The sequence below is a fragment of the Larus michahellis genome, chromosome 27, assembly GCF_964199755.1.
Source record: "Larus michahellis chromosome 27, bLarMic1.1, whole genome shotgun sequence".
Lineage (NCBI taxonomy): Eukaryota > Metazoa > Chordata > Aves > Charadriiformes > Laridae > Larus > Larus michahellis.
Genome location: NC_133922.1, coordinates 605,662 through 622,827, shown reverse-complemented (window position 1 = coordinate 622,827; position 17,166 = coordinate 605,662). Strand labels below are relative to the sequence as shown.

Sequence of the window (17,166 nt, the reverse complement as noted above, 5' to 3'; positions counted from 1 at the left end):
TCGATCCAGCCTCTCCAGATCCCTCTGCAATGTGTTCCTACCCTCAAGCAGATCGACACTCCCACCTAAATTGGTGTCATCTGCAAACTTACTGAGGGTGCACTCAATCCCCTCGTCCAGATCATTGAAAAAGATCTTAAAGTGAACTGGCCCCAATACCAAGCCCTGGGGAACAAGCATCAGGGTGACCATCTGCACACAAACATTAACAGCTGACCAAAGGGAGCTTGAGTCCAGGGGCAGCTGGAGAAACGCTGGGATTTGGCCAACAGAAATTCTTGAAGTCTTTCAAGGAGAAGTGTCCAGTCCTGCATCCCGGGGAAGAATAACCCCAATGCAGCAGGACAGGCTGGGACCTGATGTGCTGAGCAGGGACCCTGCGGAGACGGGGCTGGGCACCCTGAGGGACGCCTCATGAGCCAGTGGTGCACGCTCACTATGAACAAGGCCGGCTGTCTACAGGGCTGCAGGAGGAGGAGTGTGTGTCCCCCTGGCAACTAGAGTCACCTTCCCCTTTGACTCAGCACTGCTGTGGCCCAACGCACACAGCTGTGTCGCAGCGTGCGGCTCCACATTTTGGAGAAGTGGAGAGGACCTGGAGAGTGTCCAGAGGAGGTCTGCCACGATGGCCTTTAGGGCCAAGTGCACGTGCGCTTGGTGGAGAGGCTGAGGGACCTGGGCTTCTCTGGCCCAGTGGCAGGGAGGCTCTGGGCACTATTGGAATAGTCTGAACCTGGTTGAAGGGTTGTTTCAGAGACAACGGATCTTTTCTTTGGTGGGAAACAGCAGGAGAAAGAAAAAATGCAACAAAGGGCAGCTTGGGAGGTGGAGACTGGACACCAGGAGAAAGAAATGCCACTGCAAGGGCAGTGCTGTGCTGCAACAGATCACCCAGAGGGAGTCGGGATCAGCCCAAGGCGTTGTGTTTCAGGAACAGCCAAGGACGATGGAGAGAGATGAGTAAAGGCAGTGAGACGCTGAGGGGAGAGCAAGACGGGGAAGCAGGGGGTTGTCTGCAGCCTGCAGGGGAAGAGGAGCAGATGTGGGACACCATAGCACAGACAGGGGTGCAGACGATCAAGGGAGTTGGCAAGGCTGAAAGCCCCCAACAGTGCTTATGTCTTTCTCCTCTTGGCTGTGGCTGTTGTCTGTGCCACCAAGGCTACCAGAAGACACCTTATCCTTACAGCACTAGGGCCTTAGCGCCTCCTCTTCCCCACCCGGGAGCCGTCATTCTGTCTTTCTGCCCTTGGCATTGCACGTCCTCCCATCACAATGCCCCAGGAAGAGCCCTGAGCTGTGCTTGTGGGGCAGGATCTCCCTTCCCAGGGGCTGGAGGCCAGGGCTTGGCCCTTTGCCTTCCTCTCACACATTCAGCATTAGCCAGCGTCAGAGACACCTCTCCATTGCCTTTGCCTACCTGCCCTCACCGCCTCCAGTTTTCCCTCGAACGAGCCCCCAGGAGCCTTTGGCAGTAATGGCCCTCAGTGGGACCCATTAACGCTCCAAGAAACTTTGGAGTTTGCAGCTGTCGTTGACTTCTGGAGAGGTTTCATCAGCTTCCCCTGTGTCTGAGCTTCATGGACTCAGCACCAAAACCACCAGAGAGGGCATTAAAATGCCTTGGGCTGGTCCTGCTCAGTATAGAAATGGGGGTTGGCCGGGCGGCAGGAATCCGTGTTCGCTGCTCGGGATGGGCATCGGGTGGTAAGCAATTGTGCTGCATCACTCCTGGTTTCCTATTTTCTTTTACAATGATTGTTATTTTCTTTCCCGTTACTGGTCTATCAAACTGGCTGTATCTCAACCCATGAGATTTTCATTCCTTTTTCTCCCTCTTCTCCCTATCCCTCTGCAGGGGGTCGGGGGGCAGTGAGTGAAGAGCTGCATGGTCTTTACCCCCCGTCAAGGCTGAGGAGTGAGCTGGCTCTGCTCATGTCACTGCAGCTTTAGGACAACCAGGAGTTTCCCTGAGGTTTTCCTGCAGGAATATGCTGAGCAGCTCCTCTGCGTTACAAGTGGATCACAGATGAGGTAACTAGTGAATGGCAGAAGCTGTAACCCCTTTCCCAAATCCCCGCTGCTGTGGAGCAGGGATGACTCCTTGGGAGCCCACAAGCAGAGCTCTGCTCCTCACGGCACACTTGGCCAGCAACAATGAGAGCTCCAACAAGGGCAATGCAGAAAGCTCCCGCAAAAAAGGACAAAGGCAAAGTGTGTTTTCGGGGCTTGGGTTTGGAAGGGCAGGCAATGGGAAGAGATTTGCTCAGAGCTGTCCTGACTTGTGAGTGTGCTTTCCTCCTTTGGCAGTACCTCGGGAACAAAGGGATCCGATGTCCAACGGCAGCTCCATCACCCACTTCCCCCTCCTGGTATTCGCAGACACGCGGGAGCTGCAGCTCTTGCACTTCTGCCTCTTCCTGGGCATCCACCTGGCTGCCCTCCTGGGCAATGGCCTCATCATCACTGCCGTAGCCTGTGACCACCGCCTCCACACCCCCATGTACTTCTTCCTCCTCAACCTCGCCCTCCTCGACCTGGGTGCCATCTCCACCACTCTGCCCAAAGCCATGGCCAACTCCCTCTGGAACACCAGGGCCATCTCTTACACTGGATGTGTTGCACAGCTCTTTCTATTTCTCACCTTGATGTCAGCAGAGTTTTATCTTCTGACAGTCATGGCCTATGACCGCTACGTGGCCATCTGCAAACCCCTGCACTATGGGTCCCTCCTGGGCAGCAGAGCTTGTGTCCACATGGCAGCAGCTGCCTGGGGCAGTGGCTTTCTCTATGCTGTGCTGCACACAGCTAATACATTTTCAATACCTCTCTGCCAAGGGAATGGCCTAGACCAGTTCTTCTGTGAAACTCCCCAGATCCTCAAGCTCTCCTGCTCACAATCAGATTACCTCAGGGAAGCTGGCCTTCTGGTGGTTAGTGCTTTTGGCTTTTTGGGATGTTTTGTTTTCATTGCGGTGTCCTATGTGCAGATCTTCAGGGCTGTGACGAGGATCCCCTCACAGCAGGGAAGACAGAAAGCCTTTTCCACGTGCCTCCCTCACCTGGCCGTGGTTTCCCTCTTTATCACCACTGGGGTGATTTCCACCCTGAAGCCGCCCTCCGTCTCCTCTTCATTCCTGAATCTAGTGCTGTCATTTCTGTACTCGGTGGTGCCTCCAGCAGTGAACCCCCTCATCTACAGCATGAGGAACCAGGAGCTCAAGGATGCCCTGAGGAAACTGATTGGACATTTTTTCATCAGCCATAGACTGTGTACCTTCCTCTGCAAAGGATTCACAGCATCTGGTGTGACAAGCATTCACTATTCCTCCTCTCCTCCTTAACTTTTCACCTCTCGGCTGTGACACAAAACATTTCTGTAAATAAAGACTCAGTCTCTCTGTGTGTTTAAATAAAATACATGAACCAGCTCCAACTTCTTTGTCTGAGACCCATCAGCAGCAGGGCTGAATAAACGGGAGATGAGAAGACCTTTCTGGCTGCAGCAGCCTGGGGCAGGCTGTCCCAGTGCCACTCTGTCACTGGGGCGGCAGGAGCTGCCTGAGGGTCCCCAGGGCCAGGGCTCTTGTACTGGGCTGGGGAGAGGGGATGGCAGTGAGGGGCTGCAGACCCCTCAGAATATCCTGGGGAGGAGGACACAGGGGCCCACTGACTGCCTTTGCCTTGTGCCCACATGCCCCCCATCTCTGGGGCTGACCCTCCTCTGCCCCCCAGCAGCTGCGGTGCCCTTCAGAGGGGCTGTGGCTGTGGAGCGAGTGCCCAGAGCTCTGCAGCACCCTGGGGCAGGCTCTGCTGTTGGGCCAGCGCAGACTGGGCTGGGATGGAGAGAGGGCAGGGGAGGTGGCAGAGCTTGGAGGGAGCTGGGCTGGGCTGGAAAGTGCCCAGGAGGAAAAATCCTCGGAGTGCAGCTTGTACCGTGTGCCCACGCGGGGTGAGGACTCACACCACAGTGTTTGTGGTGCAGAGCCAGGGCTTGTGGAATTGGTGTCCATCTCCAGGGTTTGGTAGTGGTGGGGCTGAAGGGACGGTCCTCTGTGAGAAGAGACCAGGGGCTGCTTCCGTGCCAGACAGAGCTGGTTCCAGACGTCTCCAAAAGAAACCCACCGCTGGCCAAAACTGAGCCCATCAACGAGGGTGGTGGAACTTCTGTGAGAGTGTATTTAAGAGAGGACACAAGTGCTCGAGTGGGAGAGGAGTGAGGGAAAAAGCAGTGTGAGAAACAGCCCTGAAAACACCAGGGTGAGTGAAGAAGGAGGGAGAGGAGGTGCTACAAGTGCCAGAGCAGATGGTCTCCTGCAGCCTGTGGAGAATACCACAGTAGAGCAGGTATTTCCCTGCAGCCTAAGGAGAGGAGCACAGCAGAGGAGGTAATCCCTGCACTTGGTGGAGGACCCAACACTGGAGAGGTTGGATATTTCCTGAAAGAATTTCAGCTTGAGGAGAGCCCATGCTGTAGCAGGTTTGTCTCGAAAGACTGTAGCCTGTAAGAGGGACCCCATGGGAAAAGTGGTAGAAGGAAGGAGCAGCAGAGAGGAATTGTTATGGACTGACCAGGACCCCCATTCCCCATCGCCCTGCACTGCTCAGGAGGAAGGAGGGAGAGGAGCTGGGAACGAAGCAGCAAAGCTCAGCAAGGGAAAAAATGTGTGGGAGGAGGCTTTCCAGGCGATAAGGTCTTCCATCGGTCCTATGCTTCTTTGGCCCTCAGCCTTTGCAGCTGCACATGCCTGGCCTGCCCACTTACCTTCACTACTGTCCCCTTTGTACGAGGCCCACACACATCTTGGCACGCCCAGTGTAACGTGGCCTCCACCAAAGCTGGAGCCCACCTGGGCTTGGAGGCAGGGAGGGACCCGGTCCCCTCTGTCTGGGGCTGGGCACAACTTTTCCCTGGGAACCTCCCTGAGGAGAACTCCTCGTCTGTGTCAGCCTGGGGCCCGGCAGGGGTGGCCCAGGGACAAGGGCTGCTGGGGCAGGGATGAAGGAGCTCAGCTGGGAGAGCGTTAGACTGAAGATCTAAAGGTGCCTGGTTCAGCCCTGGGCTTCAGCAGTGATTTTTCTCCCTCTGCTTTTTGCAGAGCCCGTCTGCCGCCTTCCAGCCTGCCCCAGCCCTGCTTGCTCCTTCACCTCTTGCCAGAGCACTGTCCCTGCCCTGGACCTGCACATCTGCGCCTTAGAAGGAGCCTTCCTCCAGCCCCACAAGTCCCCAGCCTCCCCCTGGGCAGGACTCTCCACTCAGGGCTGCTTTGGGGTGGTCTCCAGCTGTGCCTCCTTCCCTGCTCCACAGGATCGGGATGTGTCCTCTGCGGGGTCTCGGAACGACCCAGTTCCTCTCCTCTTTGTCATGCTCAATGGTGCAGAGTCTGTTCCCCTCCTCAGGCGCCTCCTGCACCTTGTCTTCAGTTCCCAGAGCAGAGGCCACTGGACCCATAGTCTCAGGGAGAGGCACTCCCTGGAGCTGCGGCCTGAATGGCAGCATCCTTCCCCCGGGGGGGTGTTGCAGTGAGACCTCTGATGTGCCCAGGACAGCTGACAAAGCCACGCTGAGGATCACCCACCGGAGTGCATGGCCATCGGTATTGTTTAGTCACACGCTGTCCTGAGCAGAATTTCTTGGCCCCCTTTGCCCTCCTGCTCCAATGACTGGTAACACGCCAATATGCTCCTCTCTGGGCATCAGCCCCATGGAGATGGACACCTGCCCTTCACCCCACCTCCAGGGATGCTGTGGGGCAGAGGGGTGCAGGAGGAGGCCCGCTACATGGATGAGGGCGTGTAAGCTTTCTGCCCCCATGTTGCCCCATCGCACACCCTGGGGTGCCATCAGAGCCTGGGGGCACCTCACCCCAGGGAGGGCATGTCCCTCACCTTGTTGTACTTCTCCTCCTGTTCCGCTGCGCCCAGATGTGGCACGCAGGGGGGTTGCCCTTGCCCTGGGGGGCAGAGGAGGCTCAGGAGTTTTCTCCTCTCCGTTGGCCCTGGAGGGGGCCAGAGCGTGGGAGCAGCACCTGCAGCCAGAGCCTCCTTCTGCCCCATCGCCCTTCAGAGACGCTGGAGGGGCAGTGCTCTGCAGTGCAGCCCTGTGCTGGGATCAGGCCCCAGGGGAGAGGCAGTGCGGACTTCCCCCATCTCAGGAGGGCTCAAGTGCTGTTTCCTGCAGAGGGTCCCTGGGCACCCAGGGGACAAAGGGGCTGTGCTTGTCACAGACCCCTCATGGGAGGAGAGTGTCTCCTGCTGGGAAGGCTCCAGAGGGTGTAGCTCAGTGGCAGAGCACCCACTTTGCATGTGGGAGATCCTGGCTTCCATCCCCAGCATCTCCAAGGGGGTTCTTCCCTGAATGCCCAGCCTCAGGGAATCATAGAATCATAGAATCATAGAATCTTCATGGTTGGAAAGGACCTTTGAGATCATCGAGTCCAACCATACACACACACACACAAAAAAAAAATCCCCAAAAACCCCAACAACCTGCAATCTGTGCCATTCAGAGAATGCTCTGAAATGCCAAGTCTAGACGTTCCTTAAACACCTCTAGGGATGGTGACTCAACCCCCTCCCTGGGCAGGCTGTTCCAGTGCCTGACCACTCTGTCAGTAAAGTCATTCTTCCTAATATCTAACCTAAACCTCCCCTGCCGCAGCTTCAGACCATTTCCTTTGGTCCTGTCATTATTCACCTGGGAGAAGAGGCCAACACCGACTTCTCTACACCCTCCTTTCATAGAATCATAGAATCATAGAATCATAGGGTTGGAAGGGACCTCTGGAGATCATCTAGTCCAACCCCCCTGCCAGAGCAGGGTCACCTAGAGCAGGTTACACAGGAACATGTCCAGGCGGGTTTTGAATGTCTCCAGAGTTGGAGACTCCACTACCTCTCTGGGCAGCCTGTTCCAGTGCTCTGTCACCCTCAGGGTAAAGAAGTTCCTCCTCATGTTTAGGTGGAACTTCCTATGTTCAAGTTTGTGCCCATTGCCTCTTGTCCTGTCCCCGGGCACCACTGAAAAGAGCCTGGCCCCATCCTCCTGACACCCACCCTTTAAGTATTTATAAGCATTGATAAGGTCACCCCTCAGCCGTCTTTTTTCCAGACTGAAGAGACCCAAATCCCTCAGCCTTTCCTCATAAGAGAGGTGTTCCAGTCCCCCAATCATCTTTGTAGCCCTCTGCTGCACCCTTTCCAGCAGTTCCCTGTCCCTCTTGAACCGGGGAGCCCAGAACTGGACACAGTACTCCAGGTGCGGCCTCACCAAGGCAGAGTAGAGGGGGAGGATGACCTCCCTCGACCTGCTGGCCACGCTCTTCTTGATGCACCCCAGGATGCCATTGGCCTTCTTGGCCACAAGGGCACATTGCTGACTCATGGTCATCCTGTTGTCCACCAGGACTCCCAAACTTCAGGGACTCCCAACTTCAGACTCTACAACTTCAGGGAGTTGTAGAGGGCAATGAGGTCTCCCCTCAGCCTCCTCTTCTCCAAGCTAAACATGCCCAGCTCCCTCAGCCTCTCCTCATATGCCCTGGTCTCCAGACCCCTCACCAGCCTGGTCGCTCTCCTCTGGACACGCTCCAGCACCTCAATGTCCCTCTTGTACAGAGGGGCCCAGAACTGAACACAGCACTCGAGGTGAGGCCTCACCAGTGCCAAGTACAGAGGCACCATCACTTCCCTGCTCCTGCTGGCCACGCTGTTCCTGATACAAGCCAGAATGCTGTTGGCCTTCTTGGCCACCTGGGCACACTGCTGGCTCATGTGAAGCTGGCCGTCCACCAGCACCCCCAGGTCCTTTTCTGACGGGCAGCTTTCCAGCCACTCTGCCCCAAGCCTGTAGCGTTGCTTGGGGTTGTTGTGACCGAAATGCAGGACCCGGCACTTGGCCTTATTAAACCTCACACAGTTGGCCTTGGCCCATCGATCCAGCCTGTCCAGGGCCCTCTGGAGAGCCTTCCTACCCTCCAGCAGATCAACACTCCCACCCAGTTTGGTGTCATCTGCAAACTTACTGAGGGTGCGCTCAATCCCCTCATCCACATCATTGATAAAGATATTAAACAAAACTGGCCCCAAAACTGAGCCCCGAGGGACACCACTGGCGACCGGCCGCCAAGAGGATTTCACCCCATTAATCACAACTCTCTGGGCACGGCCATCCAGCCAGGTTTTTACCCAGCGAAGAGTACACTTGTCTATGCCAGGATTCGCCAGCTTCTCCAGGAGAAGGCTGTGGGGGACGGTGTCAAAGGCCTTGCCAAAGTCCAGATAGACAACGTCCACAGCCTTCCCCGCATCCAGAAGGCGGGTGACATGGTCATAGAGAGAGATCAGGTTGGTTAAGCGGGACCTCCCCTTCTTAAACCCCTGCTGGCTGGCCCTGATCCCTTGGCTGCCCTGCGCTTGCCATGAGAGCTCACTCAGGGTGATCCTCTCCATGATCTTTCCTGGTACCGAGGTCAGGCTGACAGGCCTGTAGTTCCCCACATCCTCCTTCTGGAATAATTACTAAATTGGCCAAGAATACAAAAATACAGCATTGTTCACACATTAAGGAAAGTCATAAAATCAAGAGGCTTCTGAGGTAGAATACAGCCGCAGCCAGCACACGAAGAATGCCACATCTGTGATTCCCTGTCTCATGTTGTTTGTGAAACTACACAAGGGACGGAACGGAACGCGCTTGTTCTGTGGCCTTTCCTTGTGACGAATAGCAGATATGGGGACGAGATGCTACTACAGAACAGATAAGCGGCCTACGCACTACCCAAGCCAACATTTCATCAAATGTTGATGAAATGCTGTCCTTTGTGCGAACTTTGCTCAGCACAATGTACCAAAACACACCTCCATCCCGGAGGCTATCCACCCCCGAGGTGTGAACACTCCTCCTTGAATACATTAATCATAATAAAAGTACGTATGACTAAAGTCACTCAAACTCCACTTTGAAGATAAAAAAATAGTATAAAAATAGCCCAAAAGAGAGGGGATGTCAGGGAAGACACCATCGCGAAGAATTCCACCGCTGATTTCCGGGATCAGTCGACGGGCTGAGCCTCTCTTCCCCCCCATAGGGACGCCTTTGGGTAAGACTGCGATTACACCGAGTGCTTTCTCGGGACTTAGAAATTTCTCTAGAGAATCTCTACCCTACATTTATAGCCAGGCTGTATCGTTTATAATTTTGTCGCACCTTTGTATACTTAACAATATCTTTATTTGCACGTGCTTTGTAGACAGTGTATTTATCACTGGCAATCCTAAAGAACCTGTATATCTGTTGTTTAAATAAACTGCACTGTTTCAGTAGCTGGTCGTTTCGCTTTCTCACTGAACGCGACCAAAACTTGAGAGAGGCCGTGCTAGTTCAGGAGCACGACTAGACTGAAGGTGCAGTCCACTATTAGTGTATCCAAATCGTAATAGTTTAATACATATTAAAAGCGATTGGGCTGATAGTGCTGAATTGGGCATCACTCAGAACTTAAACCTAGCCGCACCTGGCCTCCCACCTCGGTGAGGAGTATTAGAACGCAAGGGGGTTTATCTTCTGCCAAAACCGCTTGGCCCCTTTTCGCACAACACTCCTTCTGACCCTTCTTGTAGATGGGCGTCACATTAGCCACCCTCCAGTCATCTGGTACCTCCCCTGTTGACCAAGATAGTTGATAAATGATGGAAAGGCTGGAGCTGGAGCCTCTGGCCCTCTGCAGGCACTGTGGGCCTGCCCTGCCCAGCCAGGGTCTGGCTGTGGGGTGAGGAGGGCTGTGTGCGCTGCCTCTTTGGAGCCCCCTCTCAGGAGAGAGGCGGGCAGCTGTGCTGGACCTGAGCTCAGCTCACTGCCCTGCACCACACACCCACCCAAGACGTGCCCCCTCCCCACCGCCATGTCTTTGGGCTCTGGTTTCCTCCAGCCACCCTTGGGGAGACACTAAAGCACCTGGGCAGGCAAGTACAGCTCTGGCTCAAAGGCTTTTAATAAGAACCGATATGGGGGCCCCTGTGTAAAAACAGGGGAATCAAAATCGAGGAAACCCCTGGCAGTTTCTGCTGCCCGTGGGAAAAGGGAGAGGGTTCCCTGGTGCTCACGGCTCTCCCAGCTGCACAGACCTCTCCTCCCTCCTGGCTGCCCCCAGCTGCACTGCAGGGACGGGCTCTCCTGGCCCGGGGCTCAGGGACTGTTGTGCACTGAGCTCCGGTGTCACAGCCTCTGTGTCCTCAGGGGGATGTGCCACAGACACCTCTTCAGCATCGTCATAGCCCGTGCTCTCTGGGGACAGGGATCAGCCATCCCCCTTAGCTCCGGGGGCACCAGCACCTCTCTGGGAGAGCAGGTTTGGCCCTGCAAGAAGCAAGGCAGGCCATTGCATGTTCACCCCATGGGGTGCCTCTCCTGGGCTGTACGTCACCTTCCTCCCTTCTCCTCACCAGTCCTGAGACGTTCAGCTCCCTCTCCCACCCACAGTCCCCCCAAGGAAAAACTCCTGGGGCAGGTTCCCCCACCCCAGCACATTGGGCTCTCGTTGTGACAGCGAATTATCCAATGCCAGGGATGCCACCCCAGGAACCAGCAGCTCTTTCTTTCCCTCTCACCTCCAGGGGTATCCGTGGGTCCGGATCCTTCCTCTGCCACCCTGGGCATTTCCCAGTCTTCCTGCCCAGGGGAAGGATCCTCCCCAGGGTCAGAAACCTCCCTGGCACCATCATAGCCATCAGCTGGGTCACCTCCAGGCAGGACAGGGATGTCTGAAAGGAGAGGAGAGCTGGTGACAGTGAGAAGATGCGTTCTGCAGAGCAGAGGATGGGAGGATGCGCAGGGACGTGGGGCTCCGACGTCGGTGTTTGCAGCCCCACAGGAGATCCCGCCCGTCCTCCCAGCTCCGAGGGTGACGCTCAGTGACACTGCTGTCCATCACATGTCTGCAGGGAGGAGAGGTCCACCCCTTCCTGCCCCCATTACCTGGTGCTGACCCCAGACCATCCTCCTCCTTGCTGTCCCCGGGGTAGGGCTGCAGCTTGCTCAGGGACCCCTCTGAATAGGAGCCTGGAGAGAGGCCCAGCAGGTGTGAGGGGAGTGCGCTCTGCTGACCCAGCTTGTGCTCAGTGCTGCTGGGGACGTGGGACCCACAGAGCCACGGCTGCACGGGGACGAGGGCTCAGGGCTCACCCTGCTGCCCTGGGACAAAGCCCATCTCCAAGGGCCTGCCAGAGCTGCCCTGGGACAGCCCCTTCCCTCACCCCTCAGGTGTCCCCCAGGGTGCAGGGGCAGGCAGAGAGGGGCTGTCCCCAAATGGGACGCGCAGAGCAGATGGGGAGAAAGCTTCTCTCCTGGGCCCAGGACATGGGTGCTCCCCACACAGATCCAACAGCCCCACAACCGCACGAACCATGGGTTAGGGGGCTGCAGGGGTCAACCCTGGGTGGCAGCCAGGGGAAAGAGCACTGTAGATGTGTCCTCAATGAGGGACGCACACCAACCTGAGCCGCTGAACCTTGCCTGCTTCTGCCATGCTGGGCTGGAACCGATCTCCTCGTACATGGCCTCGGGGAAGGGCTCCTGAGCTCTCTCAGAGCCCGTGGACAGAGGCAGGGCTGGCCCAGGGATGGTCAGAGAGGGGATGGGATCCCGCAGAGAGCACGCACTCTTGTCCCCCCAGCTCTGCCTCTCCCGCTCACTGACACCCCACGGCACCCCTGGCCTTGCCAGCAGCATCTTCCCCTGGGAAGGGACCCACCTCTGCGCCCAGCCCTGGCGCTTCGCACTTGCCCGGCCAGGAGGGCCAGGAACAGGCAGAGAACGGCTTTCAGGATGATGCACATGATGATGGGCAATGAGACTCTCCTGCTGACGGTCAGACGGCCCCGCGTGGGATCTGCATGGCAGGAACACAGAAAGGGCAGCACCAGGCTTGGGAGAGGTGAGGGGCCGGCACACCCCAGTCCTGACCCCCATTACGTACCGGGTTTCAGGGGATGAGGGATGGGGAAGCTCCCACCTGAGTGGGTGAATGACAGCCCTCCCCAGCCTCCCGCCCCACCGCTACCCCGGTGCCTCCTCCTGGGAGTTTCACAGCCCAGCAAGGAGCCCCTTCCCTCCGGCTGTGGGTCACAGCCTGGCCCCAAGAAGACCCGGCGCTGGTGGGGAGGACGGGTTATCTGCTGGAGGGGTTGGTGCTGCTGTCCTGGGTGCACGGTGTGAGCACGTGTGCATGTGCAGACATCCCTGCCACATCCCACCCAAATCGCCCCTCCTGCATGACTGGTGAGCACGGCCAGGAAGGAGCGCAGGGCCCAGAGCAGGGACAGAGCCGGCAGCCCGGGAGGTGCCCCTGGGGGCTGCAGGGCCCTGCGGGCAGAAGCTGGAGGACATCCAGCCCCACCGAAGCTGCTGCCCACTCGGCAAAAGGCTCTCCTGCTCTGCAGGGATGGCCTTGCGCTCAGGAGCTCTGGAGCCGTGATGGCAGCCAATGGGGAAAAGGGCTCCCTGTGAGGTGTCCCAGCCCTGCCGCTCACCTGAGCAGATCACGGCCGCGTCCTCCTTATGGCGGCAGGCACCGCTGTCCCCAGGCCGGGCCCAGCAGTCCTGCAGAGATGGCTCTGTCCCCCGGCACTCCACCTGCTCCAGCCAGATGGGGCCGCTCCCCTCCCCAAATGCAGCCTCGGCCAGGGCAGACACCGCAGGGCCACAGCCCAGCTGCCTGCATGCCACCTCGGCATCCCGCATGTCCCAAGAGTCGTCACACACCGTCCCCCAGGAGCCGCGGTGCCACACCTCCACTCGGCCAGAGCACCCCTTCTCCCCTCCCACGGCACGAATCTTCTCCCTGTCTGGAGAAGGCAGAGAGCTCCCAGGGCCGCGGGACAGCAGGCAGAGCCCTGCCAGGCGAGAGGGGCATGCAGAGGAGCAGCTGCCTGTGCAGCTCGGGGTGCTGGGGCACGCAGCCATTGGGGCCGGGGGCGTTTCTGGCTGACTCCCTGCAGAGGGAAACACTGTGGTGAAGGGGCTGCTGCAGGGGGGGCGTGCAGCAGAGAACGGGGCTCAGCTCAGCTCGTGCCACCCACCCATGGCAGCAGTTGAACCCCGGTCCTTCAGGGGACACACACTCGGCAATGTGGGGGACCCTGACTGCTCGGCCCCAAAGGGACCCTGGGTCACAGAGCAGCAGGAGGGTGTCCATGGAAGGGACACTCCTCAGAGCCCTGGCTGTTCCCTTCTGGGACCTTGCCTCGAGAAACCTCTGCCTCAACCAGGCGAAGCTGGGAGCCCGGCTGGCAACCGCTGGTGAATGTGTGGGGCTCCAGGAGAGGAAGTCCCATTTTTGGTACCAGCAGCAGAAGCATCTGGCTTGGAAACGAAAGGCCCCTGCAGGCCCAGGAATTTGTCCATGCCCAGCCAGGAGCAGGATCGCAGGGGATGCTGGTGCCCGGCTAGCTCAGGATTACCCTTGCAGGTGATGTGGGTCTCATCTCGCAGGTCGTCGCATGACTGCGGGTGCCAGGGAGCGGAGGGACACTGCCAGAAGGAGCTGTTTCTCTCCCCACACTCCACACGATCCAGCCAGGCCGTGCCAGACAGCCTGCCGTGGGGCCGTTGTGTTTCCAGGGACCCTCTGTCCCCGCAGCCCAGCTCCTTGCATGCCAGCGACACAGTTTCAGGAGTCATGGAGTTGGAGCAAACGCTCCCCCACGTCCCATTGTAGAAAACCTGCAGGCGCCCAGAGCAGTTGGTGCCGTTCTCCAGCCTCAGGGCCATGAACTCTGGGAGGAAAGGCAGCGAGGGGGAACAGGCTGGTCTGGGGCTGGGGGAGCAGGGACACCCCTGCACCCGCCAGGCCCTCAGACAGGCAAAGGCACGTCCAGCAAGTCCCCCTTGCACCCACGGACAGAGAAATGTCCCTGATGGACAGACACCCCTGCCCTCCCTGCTGCCCGTCAGGGACAGCGGAGCGCCCCAGGGACCCCCGGTGGGACTGAGGGCACCTGTGCATGGGTGTCCCCACGATGGCCTTTGTCAGGGGCTCAGAGCTGGCCAGGAACAGCCTCGGCCGTGTCCGGCTCTCCCCTCGTCCCGGCCTGCCTGGGCGCTGGGCTCCCACCACAGCTCCCGGCACACACCTGAGCAGACGACTCCTGCGTCCTCTTTGTGCCCGCAGCCGTGCTGCCCCCAGGACCCTGCCGGGCAGTCCCAGAGAGCAGCTTCGGCCCCGGAGCAGTTCACGCTCTCCAGCCAGATCTGAGCGGAGCCTTCCCCGAAGCGAGCGGAGCCAACCGCCTCCAGCGCCCCTCCGCAGCCCAGCTGGCGGCAAACGACGGCAGCATCAGACAGGTCCCAGCCGTCATCGCAGACGCTCCCCCAGCTGCCCTGGTAGTAGATCTCCACTCTCCCAGCGCAGCGCCCAGGCCCGTTCACCAGCCGCACCTGACGGCTCCCTGTAGCAGGAGGAAACCCCGGCTGCCGTCAAGGGCCGGCTGCCCACCCAGCCCAGAGCCTGGGGGGGCCGTGCAGCGCCACTCACCCCGGCAAACGACCCCCACGTCCTCGGCAATCCCTGCTTCCAGCGCTCTCTCAGGCAGGGAGGTGTTGCAGAGGGTCAGGTTGGCCTCGTGCCCTGCACACCGCACCCCGCGCAGCCCCACGGGACCCGTCCCTCTCTGAGCCTTCGGGGGGTTGTAGGCTGCCTCTGCCTCTCCGCACTGCAGCTGCCGGCACACCACGCTGGCCTCCTGCACGTCCCACTGCTCATCCAGGACTCTGCCCCACGTCCCGTGCTGGAAGATCTCCACTCGCCCGTCGCACGGGCTTCCTCCACCCACCAGCCGCAGGGATGCGAAGCGAGCTGGGCCTGGGGAGAGCAGCCATGCCCCAGCCCTTGGCGGCATCGGGGAGCCCGGAAGCCTGCAGCATGTCTCCAGGCTCTGGCACCCTTGCAGGAGGGCCTTGGAGCTCACCTGCCTGCTGCCAGCCCTCTGTGGGGACCTTCTGAGCCAGAGCCTTGCACTGCCACAGGGTCCCCTGCTTTGGGAGCATTTAAGAGGAAAACAGAGTAACCGAGTGTTTTCCTGCACTCACCTGAGCATATGACAGCAGCGCTGTTCTCATGGGAGCACGGCGAGGCCCCCAGGGCAGTCACTGGGCACTCTCCCAGGTGGGCTTCAGTCCTGTCACAGTGGAAGGAGTCTCTCCAGACGGGGCCGGTTCCTCTCCCAAAATGCCCTCCTTTAGGAATGGACTCAGCAAACCCGCAGTTGAGGTGACGGCAGAGAACGTGGGCGTCCAGGAGGTCCCAGCGGGAGGCACAGAGGGTGCCCCAGGTCCCCTGCACATGGACCTCCACCCTCCCCTCACACGCCGTGCTGCCGTTCACCAGCCTGAACCCTGTGAACTCGGGACAGAGAAGGATGAGACAGGGCAGACTTGTGCTTTTGCTGCCTTGGGTGGTGGAGTAGAGGGCAAACGGACACCCTGCCTTTCTCCTCCTTCTGCACCCTTTTAGGGCTGCAGACAAACATTCAAGGTCAGGTCTAACGGGGCTCTGAGCAACCTGATCTAGTTGAAGAGGTCCCTGCTGGTTGCAGGCAAGTTGGACTAGATGACATTGAAAGGTCCCTTCCAACCCAAACCATCCTATGGTTCTGTGATCACCCCTTCTGTCCTCACATCCAGCACAGCACAGTCCCGTCCCTACTCCCCCATCATCGGCACACCCCCGGTGGTAACACCCTGCCCTGAGTCCTTACGTGTGCAGGTGACACCGGCAGCATTCGCGTGGGGGCAGGGCCGGTCCCTGGGGGACCCCGTGGGGCAGGAGCTGAGAAGGGATTCATTCCCCACACACTGCAGCTCTCTGTCCCACGTGGGACCAGCCCCTTCTCCAAAGTGAGCTGCCCCGGGACCAGACAGGGCTGTGCCACACTGCAACTCTCTGCAGACCACGTCGGCAGCTTTGGGACCAAAGTCGGAGTCACAGACAGTTTTCCACTGGCTCCCGTCATGGATCTCCACTCGTCCTGAGCAGGGGTTGTCCCCTCCAACCAGCTGGACAAATCCTGGAGTAACCAAAGAACCCTGTGAGTTCCCACAGCCCTCTGGCAGTTACATACCCATGTCCCACCTGCCCTGCAAGGTGGCCACAGGCAAAGAGCCCCACGACCCTCCCAGCAGCTCCCAATGGGTGCTGATGGCACAGATATACCAGGCACACCCTGCTCCTCTGCCCAAGGACAGGGCTTTTTCCCTTTGAACGGCCCCTTTGCTTTGGTTGAGGGACTTGTGCCTGCCAGAAGGCACAACCCAAAAGCCACTGGCCACTCTGCACCCTTCTCTGGGGCTGTGGGTGGCCGCGTGAGCAGCTCTCGGTGCCTCTGGCACAGGGGAACCTGGCCCTCAGCAATGCCAGACAGGTGCTGGCTGAATTGGAGAAGAAAGATGAGAATCAACAAAAAATGCGGGGCATTGAGGGGGATTCATCTCCCAGCCCCAGGCACCAACCGACGGTGGGATGAACCATCTTGGGGCCCGGCGGTGGGTGGAACCCCACTGGTCTTTCCTCAGGGACCAGGGACACCAGCAATGAGAGTCCCAGCTTGGCAGTGTGACCAGCAACACAGGACCCTGCCCTGGCAGCCGTTCATTGCTCCCTGAGGGCACAGCCAGGTCCCTTCTCCTGTCCCAGTCCCAAAGGTGGGGAAGAGATTGGCTCCTTACCTGAGCATGTCACCCCAGCATCCTCACCATGACCACAGTAGCTTTGACCCCATCCATTGTGTCTACAGTCAGACAGGGCCGACTCTGTGCCGTGACACTCAACATCATCCATCCAAATGGGGCCAGATCCTGGCCCAAAGTGTGCTTCAGCAGGAGCTTTGACAGAGGACCCACAGCGCAGCTGCTTACAAACCACTGCAGCATCATTCGTGTCCCAGGAGTCATCACACACGGTCCCCCACTGGCCCTGGTGTTTTACCTCCACTCTCCCAGCACAGCGTCCGCTGCCATCCTCCAGTCTCACCTCCGCAGCCCCTTCAACCACCAAGATGGGACTGGTCAGGAGAGCGCCGAGTCCCAGAGTGCAGCTCTGGGGTCCTCCCTGCCTGTCACAGGCACCAGGATGGGAGCCCTCTCCCCTCCAGGCTCTCCCTGGGGATGTGTGG

At 58.8% G+C, this 17,166-nt stretch overlaps 2 protein-coding genes across 2 annotated transcripts; one reads left to right on the top strand and one right to left on the bottom strand.

The window, feature by feature from the left end:
* Window positions 1-2,333: 2,333 nt before the first annotated feature.
* Window positions 2,334-5,800, top strand: LOC141735009 (olfactory receptor 14A16-like). The gene is made up of 2 exons (XM_074567424.1): window positions 2,334-3,271; window positions 5,758-5,800. Exons 1-2 carry the CDS (start codon window positions 2,334-2,336, stop codon window positions 5,798-5,800), a joined length of 981 nt encoding a protein of 326 aa, XP_074423525.1.
* A 62-nt stretch (window positions 5,801-5,862) lies between these two features.
* LOC141735008 (scavenger receptor cysteine-rich type 1 protein M130-like) lies at window positions 5,863-16,832 on the bottom strand. The gene is made up of 7 exons (XM_074567423.1): window positions 16,721-16,832; window positions 14,131-14,445; window positions 13,459-13,773; window positions 12,529-12,843; window positions 11,779-11,888; window positions 11,494-11,581; window positions 5,863-5,954 (listed from the first exon to the last, which is right to left on the bottom strand). Exons 1-7 carry the CDS (start codon window positions 16,830-16,832, stop codon window positions 5,863-5,865), a joined length of 1,347 nt encoding a protein of 448 aa, XP_074423524.1.
* Window positions 16,833-17,166: the final 334 nt, after the last annotated feature.